General features: G+C 67.1%; 1 protein-coding gene across 5 annotated transcripts in view; it reads right to left on the bottom strand.

Moving 5' to 3' along the window:
• Positions 1 to 4,344: 4,344 nt before the first annotated feature.
• The window catches only part of LOC111146639 (plectin), a 53,226-nt gene continuing 34,821 nt past the window's right edge, over positions 4,345 to 22,749 (bottom strand). For all 5 annotated transcript variants that reach the window (XM_022502271.1, XM_022502270.1, XM_022502274.1 and 2 more), the window contains 20 exons: positions 22,192 to 22,346; positions 21,799 to 22,108; positions 21,636 to 21,713; positions 21,381 to 21,542; positions 21,132 to 21,236; positions 20,853 to 20,948; positions 20,558 to 20,683; positions 19,530 to 19,682; positions 19,293 to 19,447; positions 19,084 to 19,210; positions 18,798 to 18,981; positions 18,532 to 18,689; positions 18,253 to 18,431; positions 17,113 to 17,251; positions 16,651 to 17,007; positions 16,491 to 16,574; positions 16,268 to 16,372; positions 16,078 to 16,176; positions 11,756 to 15,136; positions 4,345 to 11,651 (listed from right to left, as the gene is read on the bottom strand). In XM_022502271.1, coding sequence (XP_022357979.1) covers positions 5,433 to 11,651; positions 11,756 to 15,136; positions 16,078 to 16,176; positions 16,268 to 16,372; positions 16,491 to 16,574; positions 16,651 to 17,007; positions 17,113 to 17,251; positions 18,253 to 18,431; positions 18,532 to 18,689; positions 18,798 to 18,981; positions 19,084 to 19,210; positions 19,293 to 19,447; positions 19,530 to 19,682; positions 20,558 to 20,683; positions 20,853 to 20,948; positions 21,132 to 21,236; positions 21,381 to 21,542; positions 21,636 to 21,713; positions 21,799 to 22,108; positions 22,192 to 22,346 — 12,372 coding nt within the window. In that variant the 3' untranslated portion in view covers positions 4,345 to 5,432. The remainder of the gene's footprint in view (positions 11,652 to 11,755; positions 15,137 to 16,077; positions 16,177 to 16,267; positions 16,373 to 16,490; positions 16,575 to 16,650; positions 17,008 to 17,112; positions 17,252 to 18,252; positions 18,432 to 18,531; positions 18,690 to 18,797; positions 18,982 to 19,083; positions 19,211 to 19,292; positions 19,448 to 19,529; positions 19,683 to 20,557; positions 20,684 to 20,852; positions 20,949 to 21,131; positions 21,237 to 21,380; positions 21,543 to 21,635; positions 21,714 to 21,798; positions 22,109 to 22,191; positions 22,347 to 22,749) is intronic.

The following is a 22,749-nucleotide window of genomic DNA, read 5'->3' as shown; positions in this document are numbered from 1 at the left end:
CACATGTTGGTGATGTCACAAGTCCCTTGGGCTCTGTTCACTTCAATCTTTTTTTTCTTCAGTTCTTTAGAGTTGATCATTTCTATTGTCCTGTCGTTGTGTTTGCCGGTCCTTTGTTCTGCTGCTCAGATCTGCCTTTTGATGATTGTCTTTATCTCCGTTCTTGCACTTTCCGGCTCCGTGCTTTCTTTTCGGTCTCTCTTTAGGTTTTCTACCTCTTTGTTGGTCTCGCCATTTTAGTCACACATCATCTCCTGGACATTCTCCACATCTTCCTTAAGTCTTTGAGCATCCTTCAGACAATTGTTTTAAAGTCTTTGTTCAGCAGACCTGCCGGGTCTTTCTCAGGAACAGTTTCTGTTGAGCTTTTTTTCCATCGAATGGGCGTGCTTTCCCATTTCTTGGTGCGCCCTGTGATTTTTCTGTTGAAGACTAGATCTTTGAATCTAATAATGTGGTAACTCTGGAAATCAGACTCTCCTCCTTCCCCAGGGTTTTCTGTGTTATTGTTATTATTCCCTGTCTCTGTGCTAAGGATTAGTGTGAGTGGTAAACAGAAAGTCTGATTTGGTCTTTTCTTAGCCTGCGTGACAGCATGGTCATTTTCTTACTTTCTTTCTTTCTTTCTAGATCTTAGTATTTATTTGAGAGAGAGAGAGAGACCATGAGTGAGGGCAGAGGCTGAGGAGAAACAGACTCCCCACTGAGCATGGAGCCCAATGCAGGACTGGATCCCAGAACTCTGGGTTCATGACCTGAGCCAGAGGCAGACACCCAACAGACTAAGCCACCCAGGTGACCTGCATGGTCACTTTCTAATTTTTCTTTTATATGCGGTTGCATTTGAATATCTTAGTCTATAATGTTTGGGTCCCAAAGGGGAGAAAAGAGGAAAATAAGGTCGGAGGAAAGGGTGCTAGCCCTTTATTTTATTCTTAAGAGTCATTTATTTGTGTTAGGGGGTGGGGAGAGGGACAGAGGGAAAGAGGGAATCTCAAGCAGACTTCCTGCTGAGCATGGAGACGGATGCAGGAGGCGACCTCACAACTCCGAGTTCACCACCCAAGCCAAGTCCAAGAGTCAGATGCTGGACTGACCGAGCCACCAGGGGCCCTTAAAATACCCTGGAAGTCACTTCAGCCAGAGGGCCTCGCATCCGTGTGGGAGGCGTAGAACGAGCCCGCCCCCCAGCCACGTGGGCTCCTGTGTGCTCAGAAGGGGCGTTCGGGGGTCCCCACGCACGTCTCCATACTTGGAGCCAGGGCCCTCTGTGCATCTGGATCCCGCAAGCTGTGCGCGGCCTGCCACGAGACCGGCGGGGATGGGAAGCTGCTGCTGCGCCAAGAGCTTGCGCTGAGTGCAATGAACCACATCGAACCACCGGAGTCTTTCCCGGCAAGTTACAAACCTTCCACAGACTCCAGGTTTCCATGAGTGGCTCAATCCGACGGAGGCCACAGCACAGGCTGTTTTAGCGGAGGGGTTCCTGGTGCCTCGCACACGGCCATCTTCCAACGCGGGATCCTCTTGCGTTAGGTACCGATTTTAAAATACATACAATAAGTTGGTTCCCCCAGGGTCCTCCAAGGACAAGCATCTCGTTTCCTTTTTAACTTGCAGACTGAAGCGGCTGTTTCCCTCACTGACACTCCGCTTGTCCCATCTTCCAATTTCCAACATTGTAAAATCTCACGCTCTGAGAGCAGACCAGAGACCCTTTTTGGCAGATCACAGAAGTCCCGTCCTTTCTGGGGACTGGCTTTGGGGAAGCTGCTGCCGTTTGGGGCGTGCGGTGTCCAGTGTGGCCTACAGCTCTGCCCGTGTGGGGGACGCTCTCTCGTTCAGTGTTGGCTCTTTGGGAACAGATGCCCCCGACATCCTGTTGAGATAGGAGCTGAGATGCCCTTGGGGCCTGGAGCCTAGAGGAGAGGCTTGGTGGAGGTCAGGCCTCCTCCAGGGCACTCCTGGGCTCTGCCCGGGCAGCCACAGTTAGTTGCAGGAGCTGAAGGAAAGCTGGCGCCTTACCCCTCCCGCCCCCCCACGTCCAGGGCTCGTAGGGCAGCCAGCTGTAGGACAGGGACGGGGACGTGGGGAAGATGTGGCAGGGGCTGAATCCAGGGCTCGGCTGGAATTCGCGCAGGCCCTGAAAACAGCGACAGCTCGTGTGTGCTGAGCCTGGGGAGGAAGAGCCTGGGAACAGCACTGTCTCTGGACCCTGGAGGGCAAACAGGAAGGGGTGAGTGTTCAGGAGATAGGACACCTGAGTCCTGCCTGCCTAAGAACCAGTGGGACATGCCACGTGCCACCAAGGCCCACACACAAGAGCTGGCACTGTCCCTGAGAACCTCACTCACCAGGTGGGCTTGTGCTCGGTGGGCCTACGAAGCCCCCTCTGCCGCAGGCCTCCCATCTCCGGTGCCAGGCCCTCTGCCTTCCGTGGACAAGGTCCCCACAGGTGCTTGACCCCAGGACTCAGGGGCTCCGCTTCTTGGTCCCTGAACCACGACACCCACGTGTCCCAGGCACTCTGGTCGCTGTCCCTAGCAGTGAAGAATTACCAGCTTCCAGAGCCCTGACAACAGTGTGGTCAGACTTGTGGTCCCCCCAGCTGGGAGGAAGCACATGCTGGGGGCTACTGGGCCGTGGTGCCCGTTCCAGCGGCTGTGGCTGACCAGGGCCCACGGCACGGTCGAAGCGGTCTGGCGGGTCTGACCCGCAGAGTCGGCGCAGGCAACCCCCCAGTATGGTGTTGCGAGACCTGGGTGTCCGGCAAGGGGGCGGCTGACGGTAGCAGCTCCCACACTTGGGCGCGCGGTCACAGGTGGGGCTAGGACAGGCCTGGAATTTCGGTTTCGGTGGGTCCAGGGTGAGGCCGAGGACGTGTAGCTCACCGCACGCCACCCTCACCCCCGCCCAGAGGCCCCGGGACCATGCCGGTGCGCTCAGAGGTCACGCTGTGAGGAACACTAGCTTACAGAGAACAGGGACCTAAGGTAAACAACGTGGTTGACGTCCGCTGCCCCAGTGGGAAATGGGATTGCTTGACCTGCTTCCCTACCTGAGCCAGTTCTCGGACCCAGAACCCATGAATGGGAAGATCTCCTCGGTCTCCCCAAGAAACTCTTGTGGAGGCAGCAGGACTCCAAGGCCTTTGGTAAAGCTCCCCAGCCACCACCCTGGGCAAGCGAGCCCGAGGGGGCTGGGGCCGCCAGGTCGGAGTCGGGGCTGGTGGAGCCCAGGGGCCACCGCGCACCAGCACAGACCCTGGAGAGCGGGGAACTCGGGGGTCAGAAACGAAGGGAGTCCGAGTCTGGTCGCACTCACACGGGCTCCCTCTCACTCATCCCAGCGTGGCACAGAAAGCTTTGCCAAGCCAAGCATCACAAAGCACTTCCCGGAGGCCACGTTCACCTGCTGTAGGAAACAGCCTCACCCCTGCTCACCTCTGCCGTGCGAGCCTGGACGCGGTGTGTGATTTATTACACCGGGGCGTGGGGAGGGGTATCTGGGGCTCCCACCGGTCTTACCTGCTACAGAAGTCTGTGTTCTGTAGCCTGAGGAGCCACAATGAGGGTCCCGCCCGCAGCTAAGTGTGTCCGTTCCAGCTGTACGTTCCCGGACCGATGAGGGTCTGCCTGTGGCTCTGTCGACACACTGGACCCTCTGTGAGCAGGACGCCTGGCTCTAACTGGGAGAGCAGAGCCTGACAAGGACCCAGTCACCGGGATTCAGACCCCCTAGGACAAGGGTCTCTGTCCGCTGTCCCTGCTCCGGGCAAAACAGGCAGATGAGCTCTGGTCATGGCTCAGGGCCAGAGGCTGGGTGGGACATGCTTGGCCCAGCTCACCCTGCCCCTGGAGGCTTTCCAGGAAACAATCCGGGAAGCTGGGCTCTGGCGGGCGTGAGGGGCCTGTGCGGACTTGGAGGGAGAGGCCGGCTGCCAAGGCTCACAACCGTGTCGGCCTCCGGAGCGCCACCCTTCACGAACGGGCACACCACTCCGGCCCGACGGTGGGCCGCAGGGGCACAGCCAACGGCAGGTGACAGGAGAGCATGGAGCCCCGGCCTCAGTGGTACCAGGCATGAACGGGGCCCTGGGGGCCCGGCAGAACGACAGGTGTCTGGCCAGACCCGCGGCAGGGGCCGAGGCCGTCCCGGAGCAGGCCTCCGCGGGGTGGGCCTCCGCCTGGCTGCTGCTCAGTCAGCTTTCTCTGCACTGAGACACGCGGCCACAGGCCAGGGTCTTCTCCCAGGCCCTGCTGCTCCGCCCCCGGCCAAGCACTGAGCCTGAGGCAGTGGCCCCCACCCGACCCCAGAATAAGAAAGCAAGACAGGACCCACGGGAAGGTTGGAATTGCTTTTATTGGGGTGGGCAGTGCAGGCCCACCCATGGTCAGGTTAGTGCTCTGCCCTCATGGAGGCAGCCGGAAACCCGCTACCTCACGCACCGCCCGCCTGGGTTAGTGGGACATGCAAAGCTTCGTCAGAGGGTGGAGGCAGGGTAGGGAGGGGGGTGGAAGCCACCAAGGTGGCCCTGGGCCGGGCAGCGGTCTCCCCGGAGACAGGCAGGAAGCACCCGGGGTGGGGCCGCAGGGGGGCAGAGCCCACAGGAGCCCCAGCCATACCCAGCCTGGCCCCGGGCTGGCGCGCCTGAGAGCTGGGCCGTGGGGAGTCTCCCCAAAGGGTCTCCCTCCCACCCCAGATCTGGGGCCCCGGGGCCTGGGGTGGGAGGAAGGACACTGAAGGCACTTACTAGGGGGCTGAGGCTGGAAGGCGGAAGCCAGAGGCCTGGGGTCTCGGGACACTGTCAGTGGGGGTGGAGGGGGCAGGGTCCGAGCTTGCCAGGGGCCAGCTGGCTCTGTACACCGGACCCTCCTCTTCCCGTGGTGAAGGGGCTTCTCCGGGCAGGCTGGAAGAGACGGCCGACCCAGGACTGCCCGCCCGCCCCGGCGGGGCCCGCTGAGCACGGAGGTCAGCCCGGAAACAGGAGAGAAAGCTGGTCGTGAGGGCTCTGCTGGTGACGGGGGCCGCCCCCCGCCTCCCCGAGCAGCGAGGCCTGGTGTTTGGTGCCAGGGAGCCCGGCGAGCAGGGCTGGCAAAACCGGACCCAGACGGCACCCTCCCTGGAGACCCAGAAGGGCTGGGCTGGGGGCCTGGCTCGGGACCCTCCAAGGCACCTGGCTGTGGCGAGTAGCAGGTAGACAGGAGCAGGGAGGCCTGCGGGATGAGGGGGTCCGAGGGCCCGGCTGGCCCCTTCCCCCAGACACAGGCGGTCTGGACAGGAAACAGATACTAACGTATTAGTCTCATTGGTTCTTTTTGGTTAAAGTTGAGGCACCGCTTGGGAGGAAGACACCTTTAGACACGCAAGACCCAGCACCTGGGCGGGGAACCTGGCCACATGCAGAGCGGGGGCAGGGCGCGGGCAGCCGGTCAGGCCGCTGCGGACTCGGGGCCCCCCAGGGAGGGTGCAGGCCCGGAGGCGTAGCGGCGGCCGTAGCCTGAGGACGAGTAGGAGGACGAAGAGAAGGTCATGGAGAAGCCGGAGCCGGTGGCGTCGAAGCTGCCTCGGCGGGAGCCGGCCCGGGAGCCGGTGCGTGAGCCAGAGCGTGAGCCGGCCGTGGAGCCTGAGCCACTGACGCTGTACGGGCTGTAGTAGCCCTTGCTGGACTGGGCGGCGGCCTCTAGCAGCCGCAGCCCCGTGCCCTCCTCCACCATGCTGCGGTCCAGTGCGTCCTTGTACGAGATCTTCAGCTTGGTCTTGGGGCAGGTGAGGTACTTGGAGTAGGCGCCGACGTCACGCAGCTTCTGGGCGGTGCGGGCGTCCACCATGCCGCGCTGCAGGGCCTCATCCAGGGGCACGCGGCCTGGGGCATCGGGCTCGATCAGGCCGCCGGTCAGGTACTGCACTTCCAGGAACCGCTGGCCCGCCTCGTAGTACAGCCAGCCCTTCTTCAGGGCCTGCGCGGCCGACATCTTCGTCTTGGTACGCGGGTCCTCGAAGCCACAGAAGGCCTTTTGCGCCAAGTTGATGCGGTCCACCATGATCTTGTCCACCAGGCCCTTGTTGACGGCATCCATGACGGGGAAGCGCTCGCCAGTGCTGGGGTCGAGGATGCCGCCCGTGCAGGCCTGGGCCTCCAGCAGCCGCTGGCCCGTGATGTTGTCCACAAGGCCGCGGTGCATGGCCTCCGTGATGGACACCTTCTCCAGTGTCTCCGTGTCCAGGATGCCGGCCACAGGGCCCGTCTCCTCTGTGGGGTCCGACCAGGAGGTCACCTGGGTCCTGGAGGGGGCAGGGCTGACAGGGTAGGAGGAGGACGACCCCACGGAGGAAGAGCGGGAGCGGAAGCCGCTGGCGTTGCCCGAGAGCATGTCCGCGAACTCCGTGATAGAGAGCGTGCCAGCACGGTACTGGTCCAGTGCCGAGCGGTCGATCAGGTTCCTGGCGATGGCCTCATCGATGTCATACTGGCGGCCGGAGCGGCGGTCGATGATCATGGACTTGACCACGCCGTCCGAGGAGGAGATGGTGATCTCCTCCCACTCGCACTCCTGCTCGGACAACTCCAGGTACGTCTGGTGGTCGATGAGCCCCTTGCGGTAGGCCTCGTACACGGACATCTCCTTGCCTGTCTCCGGGTCCACGATGACCACGCGGCGCTTGCGCACGGAGGACTTGGAGGACGTCTTCCGCTCCCTCTTCTTCTCCTTCAGCGGCAGCAGGCGCAGTCCCGTGCCGGGGTCCTCCACGCAGCGCTCCATGAGCTGCAGGTACGTGAGGTTCTCCTCCGTGTTGGGGTCGAAGAAGCCCTTGGTGTCGTCGCTCGGGTCCGTCAGGATCTCGTTCATCTCCTCGTCAAAGAGGCCGCGCTGGTAGGCCACGTCCACGGGCAGCCGGTGGCTCTCCTCGGGGTCGATGATGCCGCCCGTGGCGATCTGCGCCTCCAGCAGGCGGATGCCGTGGTCCTTCAGGATCAGACCCTTCTTCATGGCCTGGAACAAGGAGATGAGCTTCCCGGAGTAGGGGTCCTTGTAACCGGTGACTGCGCGCTCCGCCGACAGCAGCTTGTCCTTGAACTCAGGGCCCACAATGCCCATGCGCACGGCCTCCTCCACGGTCAGCTTGAGCCCCTTGATGGGGTCGATGACGTAGCCGGTGGCCGCCTGCGCCTCCAGGAGCTCGAAGGCCGTGCCGGGCCGGATGACGCCCTTCTTCATGGCCTGATACACCGACAGCCGCTCCTTGGTGGCGTCCACGAGGACGCCAGCGATGCAGCTGGTGCCCTCGAGGAACTTCTGCAGGTTCCTGCTGACCTCCTCCACGGATGCCAGCCCTTCCTGCAGCCGCAGCGCGGTCGCCTCATCCATGACCTGCGAGCGCACCAGCTCCTCCACCGTGATCTGCTTGCGTAGGCCGCGGAAGGTCAGCTTGCGGGCGTCCGACAGGGGCAGGAGCAGCTGGCCGCTGGTCTCATGGCGGCAACAGCGGCGCAGCAGCTGCGTGTAGCTGAGCCGCTCATCCGTGGACGGGTCCAGGTAGCTGCGCACCTCGCTGGGCTCCGACAGCTGCTCGTACGTGTCCTTGTTGAGGTAGCCCCGCTGGTAGGCCACCTCCAAGGGCAGGTGGAAGCCCAGGCGCGGGTCCACAATGCCGCCCGTGGCCAGCTGGGCATCCAGCAGCCGCAGGGCCTCCTCCGTGGGGATCAGCTCCTTCTTCATGGCCTGGAAGAGCGAGATGGTCTGCTCCGTGTAGGGATCATGGTAGCCGGTCACGGCCCGCTCGGCCGACAGCAGCCGGTCATGCAGCTCGGGGCCTACCAGGCCCTTGCGCACGGCTTCATCCACAGTGAGCCGCTCGCCCTTCACGGGCTCCAGGAGGAAGCCCGTGGCCGCCTGTGCCTCCAGCAGGAGACGGGCCACCTCGGCACTCAGCAGCCCCTTCTTGAGCGCCTGGTAGACAGACAGCGTCTGCCTGGAGCCCGGCAGGTAGACGCCGGCCACGCAGCCCGTGCCGTACAGGTAGCGGGAGGCCGACTCCTCCTCCAGCACCTGGCGCAGGCTCTTGGTGCCGGCCCGGAGGAGCCCGTAGGTCTCGTGGGAGATGATGCGGGCCTCGTGGAGGTCCTCGGCCGTGAGGCGGCGACGGACGTAGTCGTAGGAAGCCAGGTTCTGCTGGCGGATGATCTCCGTCTTCTCGATGATCTCGATGATGATGACGATCACCCGCTCCTTGGTCACGCGGCCGGCCTGGAAGTCCGCCAGCAGCCGTGCACGCTGCTCCTCCGGGATCAGGTCCGACTGCATCACCTCCCACAGCGACATCGTGGAGCCGCCACGGCCACCGCCGCCGGGGATGTCGATCTGCGTCTCCTCGAACGCCCGGCGCGTCTCCTCCTCTGTGTACACCTGCGTGGTCTCCACCACCTCCGTCCTCTCAGCATCTCTCAGCGGCAGCAGGCGCAGCCCCGTCTCAGGGTCCTCCACGCAGCGCTCCAGCAGCTGCAGGTACGTGAGGTTCTCGTGCGTGTTGGGGTCGAAGAAGCCCTTGGTGTCGTCGCTCGGGTCCGCCAGGACGCGGTTCATGTCCTCGTCGAAGTAGTCGCGCTGGTAGGCCACGTCCACGGGCAGCCGGTGGCTGTGCACGGGGTCGATGATGCCGCCCGTGGCGATTTGAGCCTCCAGCAGGCGGAGGCCGTGGTCCCTGAGGACTAGGCCCTTCTTCATGGCCTGGAAGAGGGAGATGGTGCTGCCCGAGTAGGGATCCTTATAGCCGGTGACAGCCTTCTCGGCCGACAGCAACTTCTCGTGCAGCTCGGGGCCCACGACGCCTGCCTTCACAGCCTCATGGACGTACAGGCGCTGGTTCCGCACAGGGTCCACCAGGAAGCCGGTGGCCGCCTGCGCCTCGAGCAGGAGAGTGGCTGTGCTGGGCCGGAGCAAGCCTCGCCGCATGGCCTCGTAGATGGTCACCTTCTCCTTGGAGCTCTCCAGGTAGATGCCGGCCAGGCACCCGCTGCCCTGCAGCAGTGTCCGCACGGAGCTCAGTTCTGACAGGTCCTTCACCGAGGTCCTGCCATCCTTGAGCTGCTCAAACTGGGTGCTGCTGAGGACCCCAGAGGCCACGAGCTCACTGGCCGGCACCGGGGCACGCAGGCCGCTGAAGGACAGCCTCTCTCGCCGCACGGTCTCCACCTCCTCCACGATGGTGATGAGGATCTTGATGACTTTCTCCACGGTGACCGTGCCCGTCCGGAACTGGCGCACCAGTTCCTGTCTCTGCTCTGCTGTGAAGTACTCAGAGCTGAGCAGCTCCCACACTGTCACCGTCCTGCCCTTGAAGCTGCCCACAGGCACCTCCACGGGAGTCTTCTGGAAGGTCTCCTGGGCCTGCAGCTCGGAGCAGAGCCCCTCACGCCGGGCCTGGGCGGCCTTCTCCGAGACCGGCAGCAGGCTCAGCCCCGTGAGCTGGTCAGGCCGGCACTGCTGCTGGAGCTGCCCATAGGTGACGGGCTCCTGCGAGGTAGGGTCGCAGTAGGTCCTGGCTTCTTTCCCGGGTGCCGACAGGATTCGGCGGGTCTCCTCGTCCAGGTAGCCCCGGGCACAGGCCACGTCCACGGGCACGCGGTGGCTCTTGCTTGGGTCCACAATGCCACCAGTGGCCAACTGGGCATCGAGCAGACGCAGGCCTTGCTCCCGGGGGATGAGGCCCTTCTTTAGGGCCTGGAACAGGGAGACGCTCTGCCCCGAGTAGGGGTCCTTGTAGCCTGTGACGGCCTTCTCGGCGGACAGCAGCTTCTCGTGCAGCTCAGGCCCCACCAGGCCGGCACGCACCGCCTCATCCACAGTGAGCCGGGCGCTCGTGGCAGGGTCAATGACGTGGCCGGTGCCGGCCTGGGCCTCCAGGAGAGCCACAGCCGCCTCTGGAGGCAAGAGGTCTTTCTTCAGGGCCTCATAGATGCTCACCTTCTGGCCTGCCTCCTCCAGCCACACCCCTGCTATGACGTTGGCACCTCGCAGGGCCCGCCGCACGGCGTCCACGTCGGCCACCTCCCGCACGGAGCGCTCACCCCGCTGTAGCTGACGGAGGAGATCGCGGTCGATGATCCCGCTCTCCAGCAGCTCCACGGCGGGCACCAGGGCACGCAGGCCCTCGAAGCAGAGCTGGCCTTTCTGCTCGTGCTCCTCCACCACCGTGATGACCATCTTGATGATCTTCTCCACCGTGACCTTGCCCGTGCGGAACTGCCGCAGGAGGTCCCTCCGCTGCTCTGCCGTGAAGTACTCAGAGTTGATGAGCTCCCAGATGGTCACCGTCCTGCCCTGGAACCTACCGAAGGGAGCGGACACGGTGGCCTTCTCGAACACGTCCCGGGCCTCGGAGTCTGTGTAGACCAGCTCGCCACCCCTGGCAGCCTGATCCGTGAGCGGCAGGAGGCGCAGCCCTGTCTCGGGGTCCTCCACGCAGCGCTCCAGCAGCTGCAGGTACGTGAGGTTCTCGTGCGTGTTGGGGTCAAAGAAGCCCTTGGTGTCGTCACTTGGGTCCGCCAGGACGCGGTTCATGTCCTCGTCGAAGTAGCCGCGCCGGTAGGCCACGTCCACGGGCAGCCGGTGGCTGTGCACGGGGTCGATGATGCCGCCCGTGGCGATCTGCGCCTCCAGCAGGCGGAGGCCATGGTCGCGGACGATGAGGTCCTTCTTCATGGCCTGGAAGAGGGAGATCTGCTCCCCCGTGTAGGGGTCGGTGTAGCCGGTGACGGCGCGCTCCGCGGACAGCAGCTGGTGGTGCAGCTCGGGGCCCACCACGCCCTCCTTCACGGCCTCCTGGACGGTCAAGCGCCGGTTGCACACGGGGTCCAGGAGGAAGCCTGAGGCAGCCTGGGCCTCGAGCAGGATGAGTGCCGTGCCTGGGCTCAGCAGCTGCCTTTGGAGGGCCGCGTAGATGCTCAGCTTCTCGTCGGTGGGCTTCAGCAGCAGCCCGGCCACGCCGCTGCGGCCCTGCAGGTAGCGGCGCACGTCCTCCCGCTGGGCGAGCTCGGCCACCGTCGTGTGGCCCTGGGCCAGCCGCTGTAGCTCCTCTGAGCTCAGGACTTCAACCTCCTGCAGCCGCTGGGCCGGCACCTTCCGCCGAAGGCCGTCAAACGCGAGCTCGGGCTCCGCCTCTGCAGCCGGGCCGTCGGGCGCGTCCCGGCCGTTGGGCAGGGCTTTGGCGGCCATGGCCTGCGCGGCGGCGATCTCCTCGGACTGTACCTGTGCGGCGCGGTGCTCCTCCTCCAGGCGCTGCAGCCGCTCCCGTAGCCGCCGGTTCTCCTCCGCCAGCAACTCCTCCTGCTGCCGCCGCTGCTCCTGCAGCCGCTGGAGCTCCTCCTGCTGCCGCCGCGCGCCCTCCTCGGCCTCGCGCTGCCGCTGCCGGGCCTCCTCCATGCTGGCCACCAGCTGCTGCTTCTCCTGCTCCATCTGCTGCCGCTGCCGCTGTTGCTCCTCACGCAGCTTCTGCGCCTTGGCCACCTCGTCCTGAAAGAGCCGCTCCAGCTTGGCCTTCTCCTCCTCAACGAAGTGCTCGCGCTGCAGCAGGCGGTCCTTCTCCGACAGGAAGCTCTCCTGCAGGGCCCGCGCCTCCTGCAGCAGCTGCTCCTGCTGCACCACCTGCATCTGGGAAGGAGGGGAGGGGACGGTCAGGGACGCCGGGGGCCCGCCCAAGAGCAGACCCCTTGCCCCGGGGCCCACCCACTTGCGCTTGGAGGGCAGGTCGGTACCTCCTCGGACTTGTGCTGGAGCAATGCGGCCTCCTCCGTGAGCTTCTCCTTCTCGCGCTCCAGCTCAGCGATGGCAGCCCGGAGGCGCTCCGCATCCTGGTCGCTCTGCTGCCGCTGGATCTCCAGTGTGTGCACCAGCGTCACCTTCTCCTGCGTGGCGAGCTCCGTGCGGTGCAGCTTCTCGCCGATCTCCTCCACCTGCTTGCGGAAGCGCTGGGCATCCTCCTCGGCGCGGGCCTGGGCCCGGCTCATCTCGGCCACGCGCATCTTGAGGCGCTCGGCCTCAGCACTCATCTCCAGCTGCCGCTGCCGCTCGGCCTCCAGGGTGCGCTGGAAGCCCTGCGTCTCCTGCGCCAGCTGCTGCGCCATGTGCTCCTTGTCCTCCCGCAGCTGCCGGGCCTGCTCCTGGGCCTGCTCCTTCTGCTGCTGCAGCAGCTCCGCCTCGGCCTTCAGGCGCGTGGCCTCCTGCACCGCCTGCATCTTCTCCTTGCGCATCTTCTCGGCCAAAGCCCGCTGCTGTGCCAGGTCCTCCTCCGCCAGCTGCCGCAGCCGGGCCGCCTCCTGGGCTGCCACGCTCAGCCGCGCCGCCTCCTCCGCCACCTGCTTCATCTTCTCGGCCTCCTCCTGCAGGAAGCGCTGCGTGTTGTCCTTGTCGCGCAGAATGAGTGCACGGTTCTCCGCCTCGATGCGAGCCTTGAGCTTGCCCAGCTCCTCCATCTGCACGCGCACGGAAAAGAGCTCCTCCTCCACCTGGCTGCGCTGGCGGGCGGCCTCCGTCGCCTCCGCCTTCAGCCGCTGCAGCTCCTCGTCCAGGATGCTCTTCTGGTGGTCGGTCTCCTCCAGCTGCAGCCGCAGCGCCGTCAACTCCTGCTCCACCTGCGCCTTCTGCCGCAGGGTCCGCTCCGCAAACTGCTTGTGCTTCTCCATCTCGGCGTCCGCCACCTGCTTCTGCTTCAGCGCTGCCTGCTCGGCCTGCGCCCGCCGCGCCGCCTCCTGCTCCGCGTCCTTGCGCAGCTTCTCCGCGGCGGCCTGTGCGCGCGCCCGGGCCTGCTCCTGCTCCTCCGCCGACCGCTTCAGCCGCTCCGCCTCCTCCACCTGCTGCCTTGACTGCGCCGCCTCCCGCTCCGCGCGCTCCCGCGCCGCCTCCGCCTCCTCAGCCGCCCGCCGCGCCGCCTCAGCCTCGGCGCGCAGCCGCTCCAGCTCGCTCTGCTCGTGCTGCAGCGTCTGCTGCAGCTCCTGCTCTTTCCGCTGCACCGCGAACGCGTGCGCCTTCTCCTCGGCCTGCAGCCGCTTCTGCGCCGCCTCCTGCGCCAGCTGCAGCTGACGCGCCGACTCCTGCTCCGCGCGCTCGCGCAGCCGCCGCGCCTCCTCCACCTTGGCCTTGAGCCGCTCCACCTCCTCCAGCGCCGACCTGCGCTGCCGCGCGGCCTCCTCCTCAGCTGCCAGGCTCTTCTGCACGCGCTCCTCGGCCTCGCGGCGCCGATGCTCCTCCTCGGCCGCCAGCTGCCGCTGCCGCGCAGCCTCCAGCTCAGCCTGTTCCTTGCTGCGCAGCGTGTCCTCGGCGTGGCTGCGGATGCGGCCCAGCTCCAGCTCCAGCTCCGCCTTCCCGGCGGCCGCCTTCTCAAAGCTCGCCTTGAGGGCCAGGATCTCCTCTTCCACCTGCCGCCGCTGCCGGACCGTGTCCTCCACCAGCCCCTTCTGCCGCTCCAGCTCGCTCTCTGACGCCTTGCGCAGCTGCGCCAGCCGCTCCTCGATGTCCGCCTTGTGCTGGGCCGCCTGCTCCTCCAGCCGCCGCCGTTGGAAGGCCTCGTCCTCTGCCAGCCGCCGCAGACGCTCGTTCTCTGCCTCCTTCTCCTTGAGCGCAATCTCCGCCTCGGTCTTGAGCCGCGTGGCCTCGCTGATGGCGGCCAGCTTCTCAGCCAGCACCCGCTCCGCCTCGGCCCGCTGCCGAGCGGCGTCCTCCTCAGCCAGCTGCCGCTGCCGCTTGGTCTCCTCCGCCAGGGCGCGCAGGCGGGCGGCCTCCTCGGCCAGCTCGCGGAACCGGCCGGCCTCGGCCTCCAGCCTCTGCTTGGACTTCTCGCTGGTGGAGCGCGACTCCTCCTCTGCGCGCGCCTTACTGGCCAGCAGCACCTCCATCTCGGCCCGCACCTTGGCCAGCTCGGCCTCCAGCTCCTGGCGCTTCTGCGTTGCCGCGCCCGCCTCGCGCTGCAGCCGCGCCAGCTCCTCCTCCAGCAGCTGCCGCTGTTGCTCCCCCTGCTCCGTCTCGGCGCGCAGCCGGATCAGCTCCTGCTCCGCCACCAGGCGCTGCTGAGCGGTGCCCTCCGCCAGCTGCCGCTGCTTCTCCAGCTCCTGCTCTGCCAGCTCCCGCTGCCGCACGGCCTGCTCCTCCGCCTTGCCGCGGCGCCGGGCCTCGCGCTCCGCCTCCTCCTTCTGCTTCTCCGCCTCCGCCTGTGCCAGGCTCTTCTGCTGCGCCACCTCCTCCGCCTGGAGCCGCAGCCGCAGCGCCTCGTTGGCCTTCAGCCGCCAGCGCTCCAGCTCCTGCTCCGCCTCCTCCCGGGCGCGCTCCGCCTCCGCCTGCTGCTGCGCGTGCCGCTCCGCCTCCTCCCGCAGCTGCGCCACGGCCACATGCTCCTCCTGCAGCGTGCGCTCCAGCTGCGCCGTCTTCTCGGCGAAGGAGGCCCGCTTGCTCTGCAGCTCTGCCTCTGCGCTGCGCTGCGCCGTCTCCAGGGCCACCTGCACCTGGCGCGCCCGTTCCGCCTCCGCCTGCCGCAGCCGCCGCTCCGCTTCCTCCGCCTGGAGCCGCAGCTCCTCCAGCGCCTGCACGGCCCGCTGTTTCTCCCGGGCCGCCTCCGCCTCCGCCTTCACGCGCAGGGCCAGCTCGGCCTCTGCCTGCCGCTTGCGCTGGCTCTCGTCCTGCACCTGCCGCCGCAGGCGCTCCGCCTCCTCCTGCGCCTGCCGCTTCTGCGCCTCCGCCTCCTCCGCCCTCGCGCGCAAGGCCTGCAGCTCGCCCTCAGCCCCGCCGCGCTGGCGCTCGGTGGTCTCCAGCTGCAGGCGCACCACGCGGATCTCCTCCTCGATGCGCAGCCGGCTGCGCTCGGCCGCCTCCACCTGCCGGGCCTTGGCCTGGATCTCCGCCTCTGAGCTCTCCCGTAAGTGCTGCAGCTCCTCCTGAATGCTCCGCTTCTGCTGCTGTGCGTCCACCGCGGCTTCCTCCCGCCGCGCCACCTCCTCCTGCATGCGCCGCTGCAGCTCCTGCGCCTCGCGCTCCGCCTGCGCCTTGGCCTGGGCGTGGGCCTCGGCCAACTGCCGCTGCTTCTCCAGCGCGGCCTCCACCTCCGCCAGCCGCTCCCGCTCCTCTGCCCGCTGCTGCTCCGCCAGCCTCTGCGGCCGTGGCAGAGAGGAAAGAACCAGAGACAGCGGTGAGCACACAGCGGGCCACCGGGCGCAGCACAGGACGCGGCACCACCACAGTTCACTCCGACAGCGCGGGGGGCGGGGGGGTCGAGGAAGGACAGAGGTCACAGCCCGGCGGAAGGGGACAGCGTGCACCCGCCCAGGGCACTCAGGGCAGAGAGCGCAGCCTGGCCCCACCGTGCTCACCAGCCTGGGGAGGGAGGCCCAGGCATCCTCCCCTCTTCCCGCAGACAGGCCATGGAGACAGACGGACAGGGGGAGAGAGAGAGAGAGAGAGAGCAAAGCAGGAAGTTCACAGGGCCTGCGAGCCGCGCCCACCACATGGCCCTGCCCGAGACCTGCTGAACACCAGCTGGCCTCGCTCTGGCCAGAGGGCCCCTGTCCCTGACCCAGGCCGGCTCCTGCAGCCCTTTGGGGCAGGGAGGAGCAGGGCAGCTGGTGCAACAGAGCAGTCCCGAGGGACTGCAGGCCTGCAGAGAGGAGGTGGGGTAGGCTAGACGAGGTATCCACCAGGCAGCAGGAGGAACAGGAGAGGGAGCCACTGGGACCCTCCCTCCCCGGCCCCCATGATGTCACACTCCCCAGCTCTTAGAGCAAGTGGCCGAGCACAGAGGCCACACAGAATCCCGAGTAGGAACACACACGCGCGCACACACGCACACACACGCACACAGAGCCAGGAGAACACCTGGTGGGGGGGCGCGTGCCAACAGAGGAGGGGGACCAGCCACCGTGGGGAGAGAGCCAGGCCAAGGTGGGGCAGGCCGTGCTGCAGGGGAGGGTGTTGGCGGGAGGGGAGGGGATGGCAGGAGGGGAGGGGACAGAGCTGAACTACGTGGTCTCGCACGGGTTTCTAGAGCAGCATCTGGGGAAGGGGGCGGGAGGACGGCCCATCCCCCAGGCCCTACCTCCTCCTCCTCCATGCGGCGCAGAGTTTCACTGATGAACTTGATGTACTGACTGGTGAGGGTGGTCAGCTCGCTGTATCTCGTGCGCAGGTCTACGTACTGGGGGAGAGGGGCCGGCCAGGGTCAGGCCTGCCCCCAGGTCACGGGCCCAGGCAGCCCCCCAGCCCCCCAGCCCCACCCCCGGCCCCACCTCCTGGATGACACTCTCAGAGCCGGACTGGACCTTGGGCTTCTTGGCCGGGGAGGCCACCGGCTCCAGCTGCGCCTTGTACGTGACCAGCTGCAGCTCATAGTCCTGTGAAGACACGAGAGTCGGCCACCAGCTTCCTGCTCCCCTCCCGCTGCGCCTGACCGTGCCTTGGGCTTCTGCCAGGGTGGCCTGCATTCGGGGCACCTCCTCTGCGGAGCCTCACCTTGATAGCGTTGATGTACTGCTTCGCCAGGCGCTGGCACTCCTCCACCTTCTCCCCATGCTGCTCGATCTCCTCCAGCAGGGCCTGGGAGGGGAGGGTGGTCAGCAGCCGCAGGCGCCCCCCGCGCCCCCCACCCCAGCCCCGCTCGGCCCACACCCACCTTCTCCTGCCGCAGCTGCTCCCGCACCGCCCGGCTGTCGGCCAGAGGCACGGCCTGGATCTGCTCCTGCCGCTGCTTGGCGTCCCGGAGCCAGGAGTCCAGCGGGTCCGCGCTCTCGCGGTAGTAGCGCAGCCGCCGGCCCAGCTGCTCCAGCTCACGCAGCCGCACGTCAGCCTGGCTCAGCACGGCCTGCCAGCGCTCCAGCAGCGGTGCAACCCGCTCACGCCAGCGCTCCACCTCCACGTCCCGCTCGCCGTGCTGCCGCTGCAGCCGCTCGCCCACTGCCTGCGCCCCCCGCAGCTCGTCCCTCAGGGCGTCGAACACGGGCTGCTGTGCTTCCGCCTGGCCCCTGAGCTTCTGTGGAGGGGCGGGCGTGGTCTCAGCCCGGGGCCCTGCCTCTGGCCCCCAGGGCACAGCCCACTCCAGCCTCCCCGCAAGGCCCCAGCCCCACCCCTGCCCCACCTTCAGCGCAGCCTTGGTGGCCTCCAGCTCGGGGAGGGTGGCGGGCACGGCCTGGGCCTCCTTGAGCTGCTCCTCGTGGGCCCTGAGCACCTCCTCAGCGCCCTGCGTGCTGCGGATCACCAGACTGATGGTCTTGAGCCTGTGGGGAGGGGGGGGGCTCAGCACCGGGGCTCACACCAGTCCCCGCGCAGCGGAGCCACAGGACTCCCGTGGTCATAGGTGTCCGCAAGAGGAACAGAGGCCTCGGGGAGAGGGTGGCTGGGGCGCTCTGGGACCCAGGGACATGCCAGCTCTGACTGAGTCCTGGAGACAGCTGTGCTGTCCAGAGAAAGCCCTGGGCCCTGGGAGAAGCTCTCAGCCTTCCAGGTCCAAAATTGGGTAAGGGGTGACACCACATACCACATGGCGACGTTTCTGACCTAGCTGTCTTTGTGCAGAAAAAATGAGTAACACTTGGATTGCTATTTACGACACAGACGTTACAGAAGGACCACGGGCCCTGGGAGCCAGTCTGTGATGAGACGGAGGGAAGGTATAAAGAACAGCACGCCACGCTTCCCAGAGGTCTGAGCCACACGAAGTCTGCGCGGCAGCGGGTCGCAAGGGGTCGGCAGAGGAAGGGGCCTGGAAGAGCTGCATTTCCCCAGAGACGCAAGAGCGAGTGCAGACTGGGGGGATGGACTGCAGCCTCCAGAAAGACCTCAGCCTCAGGCCCACTCCCCCCTGCGCCCCACTGCATGCCCTCTGCAGCTCCTCGTCCCCACCCTGCACCCAGACTGGCGCCGAACCCTGGCCGAGCCCCTGTCTGAACCTCACTGGTCACAGGCCACCTCCTCTTCCTTCCCCGGCTCCTGCTCGGTCTTCCCCCGCCTGCACACCCGCAGTCCCATACCTCAGTGAGCCCCCTTCCCACGTCAGGTCACCAAGAACCCCCACCTTTGGGACACATCAGGGCTGTGCCCTCTGGCCACATCCACACCCACCATCCTGGTCCACACCCGCCTCTCGGCCCGAATGCTCAGCAGACCCTTCCTCCTGGCCCCCATCAGCCTGTCCTCCGCCAGCACACGGCGCTCAGACCCCCCTCTGCCCAGAACCCTCCCACCCTCGCAGCTCCCTGCCACCCACAGGCTCACTCACTTTTCCAGGTAGATGGCAGACAGGCTGCGGACCTGCTCCAGCTTGCCCAGGGTGAGCTCCAGCTCTGAGCGCAGAGTGGGGGCGGCGGGGGATGGCTCCGGCAGGGCCAGGACCTTCTTGGCCTCAGCAGACAGCCGGGCGACCCCCTTGCCCAGCCCCTCCACCTCCGCCTGTGCTTTCTGGGGAGAAACCGAGCAGGGCATGAGCTGACTTGGGGACCCCCGCACCCAGCACCCGGGGAAGGCTGGGGAGGGCAGGGTGGGAGGGGCAGGGGCCTGCCTGCTGCTCAGCGATGCGCTGGGCGCATTCCCGCGCAGGGTCCTCGTCCAGCGGCAGTCGCAGGCGGTGCACGGTGCGGGTCTCACAGGCCTCCAGCTGCAGCCGGATGTCCTTCAGCTCCGAGATGCATCGTTGGCAGCGGGACTCCTCCTGTGCGCCTGGGGACGCAGCTGCTCGTGGGCCTGCCCGGCCTCCCCCCCCAGCCCCCCAGCCCCCGCACAGCGCCCACCACTCAGGCCCCCCACCGCAGCTCTGCCGCCGCCTACCTTGCTCCGCACTCTGCACCAGCTGCTGGTAATGGCGGCTGCAGGAGCCGTAGTCGCGCTCGGCCTGGAGCCGGTCCTCGGGCCCAAAGCTGCCGGCGTCCTGACTGTCCCGCAGGAAGGCCTGGTAGTGCAGCTCTAGGCTACGCAGGGCTTGCCGCTGCTCCTCCGGCTTCAGCGTCCGGAACTGTGGGCAGCACCGGGGACTGAGCATGGGCAAGGGGCGCCCAGCCCGCGAGACGCCTCCCTCCTTTGCCCCGCCCCACACGGCCCCGTGGGTGACTCCTACCGTGACCAGGGACCAGGAGCGGATGAGCTGCAGGTCGCGGCTGAGGCTCTGCCACGCCAGCAGACTCTTCATGTCCACGTGCAGCTGGTGCCACAGGGTGACCAGGGCCTGGTGCTGGGCCTCCAGCCTGCGGGTCAGTGCGCGGTCAGAGCTGTGGGGGCGCCCGCCAAGGGCCACCCACTGCAGCTGCCAGCCCCCCGCCAACCCACCTGGTGACGGCGTCCTGGGCCTCCTGGTTGGGCGGGGGCACAAGGAAGCACACGGAAGGCATGGCGGCCTCGCTGCCGGAGCTGCTGAGCACCTTCCAGTGGGACGGCTGCGCGGGGCCCAGCAGCTGACACTCATCGCCCTTGTGCACGGTCACCTGCGGGAGCCGGAGTGGTCACAGAGCGGCCGTGCGGCCCCCCACTGGGCCCCGCACAGGGTGCCCTCCGCCAGGCCCTCACCTCTGTCTGCTTGTAGTCACATGCGGCCAGCAGCGGCACGCGGCCCCGCATGGGCTGCGTGAGGTTTCGGGGCCTCAGCTGCACAATGGCCTTGGCCCGCTTAGCCAGGCCCGAGAGGTGTGCCCTGTACTCGTTCAGCTGGTCCTTCTCATCCTGCCAGGGAGAGAAGGCTCAGAGACTACGGTCCAGGAGGTAAGACCGGAGCAGCAACCCAGGGCTCGGCCCCCAACACATCCCGCTGACCCTCCTTTCTTCCCGGCCCGGACTCTGCACCCCCTCCCCTAGGGCCCCACGCTGTGCCCTCCAAGAGAGCAGCCCCAGCCACGCCTGGCCACACGATGTCCTCCCCCCACTGAAGGTCATCCACTCCTCCCATCTCGCTCCTCCACGGGTCCAAAGCCCGCCGAGGACTGTCTGAGGCTGCGGTCAGTCTACCCTGGAACCGCCCGGGTCTCTTGTGCCTCTGCCCGAAGAACCCCAGCTTCTGCTCCAGAGGCCCCCAGCCGGCAGGACTGTCCAGTGTCCTTCCCCCCCTCCCACCAAGCCCGCCCCTGCCCCAGGGCACATGGGCGCAAGACCCAGATGCCTCTCTGCCAGCTGACCATGCCAGCGGCAGGGTGGCTGACCAGGTCTCCGCTCGCTCTGGGCTCAGGTGACGGGGAGCTCACGTTGCTCTAGCTGCCACCCCGCCACCACTCCAGGAGCCAGCACTAACCTCTGAGTGCCCCCACGCCCCCGTCCCGTGCTGCTGACCGACCCCACTTTGGTCTTCCCCCTGGCCCCCTGGTCCCTCCCACTGCTGCACGCCCACCCCCGCAGGGACCCTCACGAAGCAGCCACGCAGCACAGACTCTGAGCCAGTCTCTCCGGGCTCCTGGGGGGCCCCGCACTCCCCCCACGGCCACAGCTGCCTCCGCCAGGCCGTTGCATCCCGGAAGGGGACAGCCACCTGCCCTCACGGCTCCGGGCCCTGTAGCCCCACTCATTCCTGCAGAGCCCCGGGCCGGCCGAGGCCTGTGCTCCCTCACCTGGGCGTCCTGCAGCAGGTCCTCCAGGCGCGTGACAGTGACTGAGCGGTCACAGGTGTACTTCCTGCGCAGCGTCTCCTGCAGCTTCCGGAGCTGCTCCTCGGTCTCCCGCACGTCTGAGAAGAACTGGGAAGAAAAGAGGGTCACACGGGGCTCGGAGGCCCCCGGCTGCAGAGGATTCTGATGCGAGCCCCGCAGGACCGCGCCAACCCTGCTTCACCCCCTGCAAACAGACACGGGGAGGGGCCCTGCACCCACTGCCGCGTCTGGGGCCCCTCGGGGACGCCGTTCTCACCTGGAAGTAGGCCGTGTTCTCCTTCAGGTGCGTCTCAATGCAGCAACAGAGCTGCAGCGTCCAGCTCCACTGGGTCTGCAGGGCCGCCTGGAAGGACTGCACACCCCCAAGCCCCTCAGGCTCCCGCCCGGCCGCGGCCATCCCCCACGGGCTGCCCACCCCCCATGGCCGCCGGCGTCCCCAGGGTGGTCCCCCATGGCCTGCCCACCCCACCCCATACCCACGAGGGGCCCTGGCCCACCCCACCCCATACCCACGAGGAGCCCTGGCCCACCCCACCTCCACTGTGGGCCGAGCAGGGTGCCCCTCCCGTAGCAGCCGGTCCCCCGTGCTCTGAATCTCCTTGATTTTCTTCTCCCGAAGCTCCAGCTCACGCATCAGGGCCTGACATGGAGGCAGAGGGCTCAGGAATGGTGTCGGGCCCACGCCAGGGTCCACCAGTCTCCCATAAGCGTCCCTCCACCAGCCAGCACCCGGGGACCCCACAGGGGCAGGACGGTCCTGGAAGATTCCAGAAGGCGGCCTCACCGAGTAGCTCTCCTTCTTGGCGGCCATGTTGGAGTTGTGCTCCCCCCAGTCGAAGCCCACCTCCTCCTCCTCCTTCTCACTGAGCCACATCAGCTCCTTGGTGGCCGCTGCCACAAAGCCATGCAGGCTCTCCAGCCAGCGGAGACGGGCCTTGGAGGAGTTCTGCAGGGCGGCGGGAGCCCGTCAGCCGGTCCCGCCGTCCGGTCCCGCCGTCCGGTCCCGCCGTCCCCGCCCCCAACCGCAGCCGGCACTCACCAGGAGCTTGGCGTACTGCAGGTCCAGCCGGCCCAGGCAGTCTCTGTAGGCGCCGCGGGGGGCCGGGGCGAGCTGGCCCTGCAGGAGACAGAAATGGTGACACTTACCGCGGCCAGGACCCGCACCCCCCAGCCCGATTGCCCGCCTCCAGGCACCCGCGCACCTCATCCGCTCGCGCCCGCTCAATCTTGGCGCGGAACTCCTCGACGGACTGGTGCAGGCCACGGTGGCTGCCCAGCTGGGCCTCCACACTGGGCAGGTCCCCGCCCCACTCCGCACTGTCCACCCGCCGCTGGTTCTCCTCCACCCAGGCCAGTAGGTCCTGCAAGTAGCGCAGCGTGACGTCCTCCAACTCGGGGCGCCTCTGCGTGGTCTGCGCCGACACCGGGGTCACGGGCGCCGCTACGCCCGCCTTCAGCCGGAGGTTGTACTCAGTCCGGATGGCCACCAGGCGCTCGTGCAGGCGGTACACCCTGGCGGCAGAGGGGCCGCGGAGGGATGAGCCGGCCGCCAGAGCATCAGGGACGCCCCCACCCCGGCGAGGGGCTCAGCCCACCTGCGGTACATCTGCTCCCCCTGCGGGTGCCGCCCATCCTTGAGCGTCTGCACGTCATTGAACAGCAGGCGGATCATGCCGTCGGCCTTGTCCAGGTCACGCTCCACCTCGGCCGCCCGCTGGGGTGCCTTGCCTACAGCCAGCAGCCGCACGTCCTGCAGGGCATCCCCAGCGCTTAGGGCCTGCGGGCAGGCGGCCTCCTGACTGCCCAGGGTCCCCATACGCCCTCCCCGCCAGGCTGCCAGCCCCTGGCTCTCTGCGGGAATGGTGCTGACCCCCAGGGCTCCCTCCACATGGTCCCAGGCCCCATCCGCCTCCACAAGCTCCGGCCCAGGCTCACAGCCCCAACCCCCCTGGGCCCCATGAGTGTGGGGCCCTCCCCGCCAGCTCCTCTGGGCAGCAGGCCTCCCAGGCCTGGCACCGAGCTCGGTGGCCTTTTGTATGTCCTGCTCGGCGCCCGGAAACCAGCTCTGCCCAAAGGGAGCGATCAGAGTTGGCAGCACCCCAGGGGAGGAGCCGGGGCTGCTCTCCACCCACTGGCCACAGGGCGTGGCAGGC

Source organism: Enhydra lutris, unplaced genomic scaffold (assembly GCF_002288905.1).
Source record: "Enhydra lutris kenyoni isolate GAN:26980312 unplaced genomic scaffold, ASM228890v2 scaffoldscaffold14, whole genome shotgun sequence".
NCBI lineage: Eukaryota > Metazoa > Chordata > Mammalia > Carnivora > Mustelidae > Enhydra > Enhydra lutris.
This window is presented reverse-complemented; position numbering and strand designations above follow the sequence as displayed.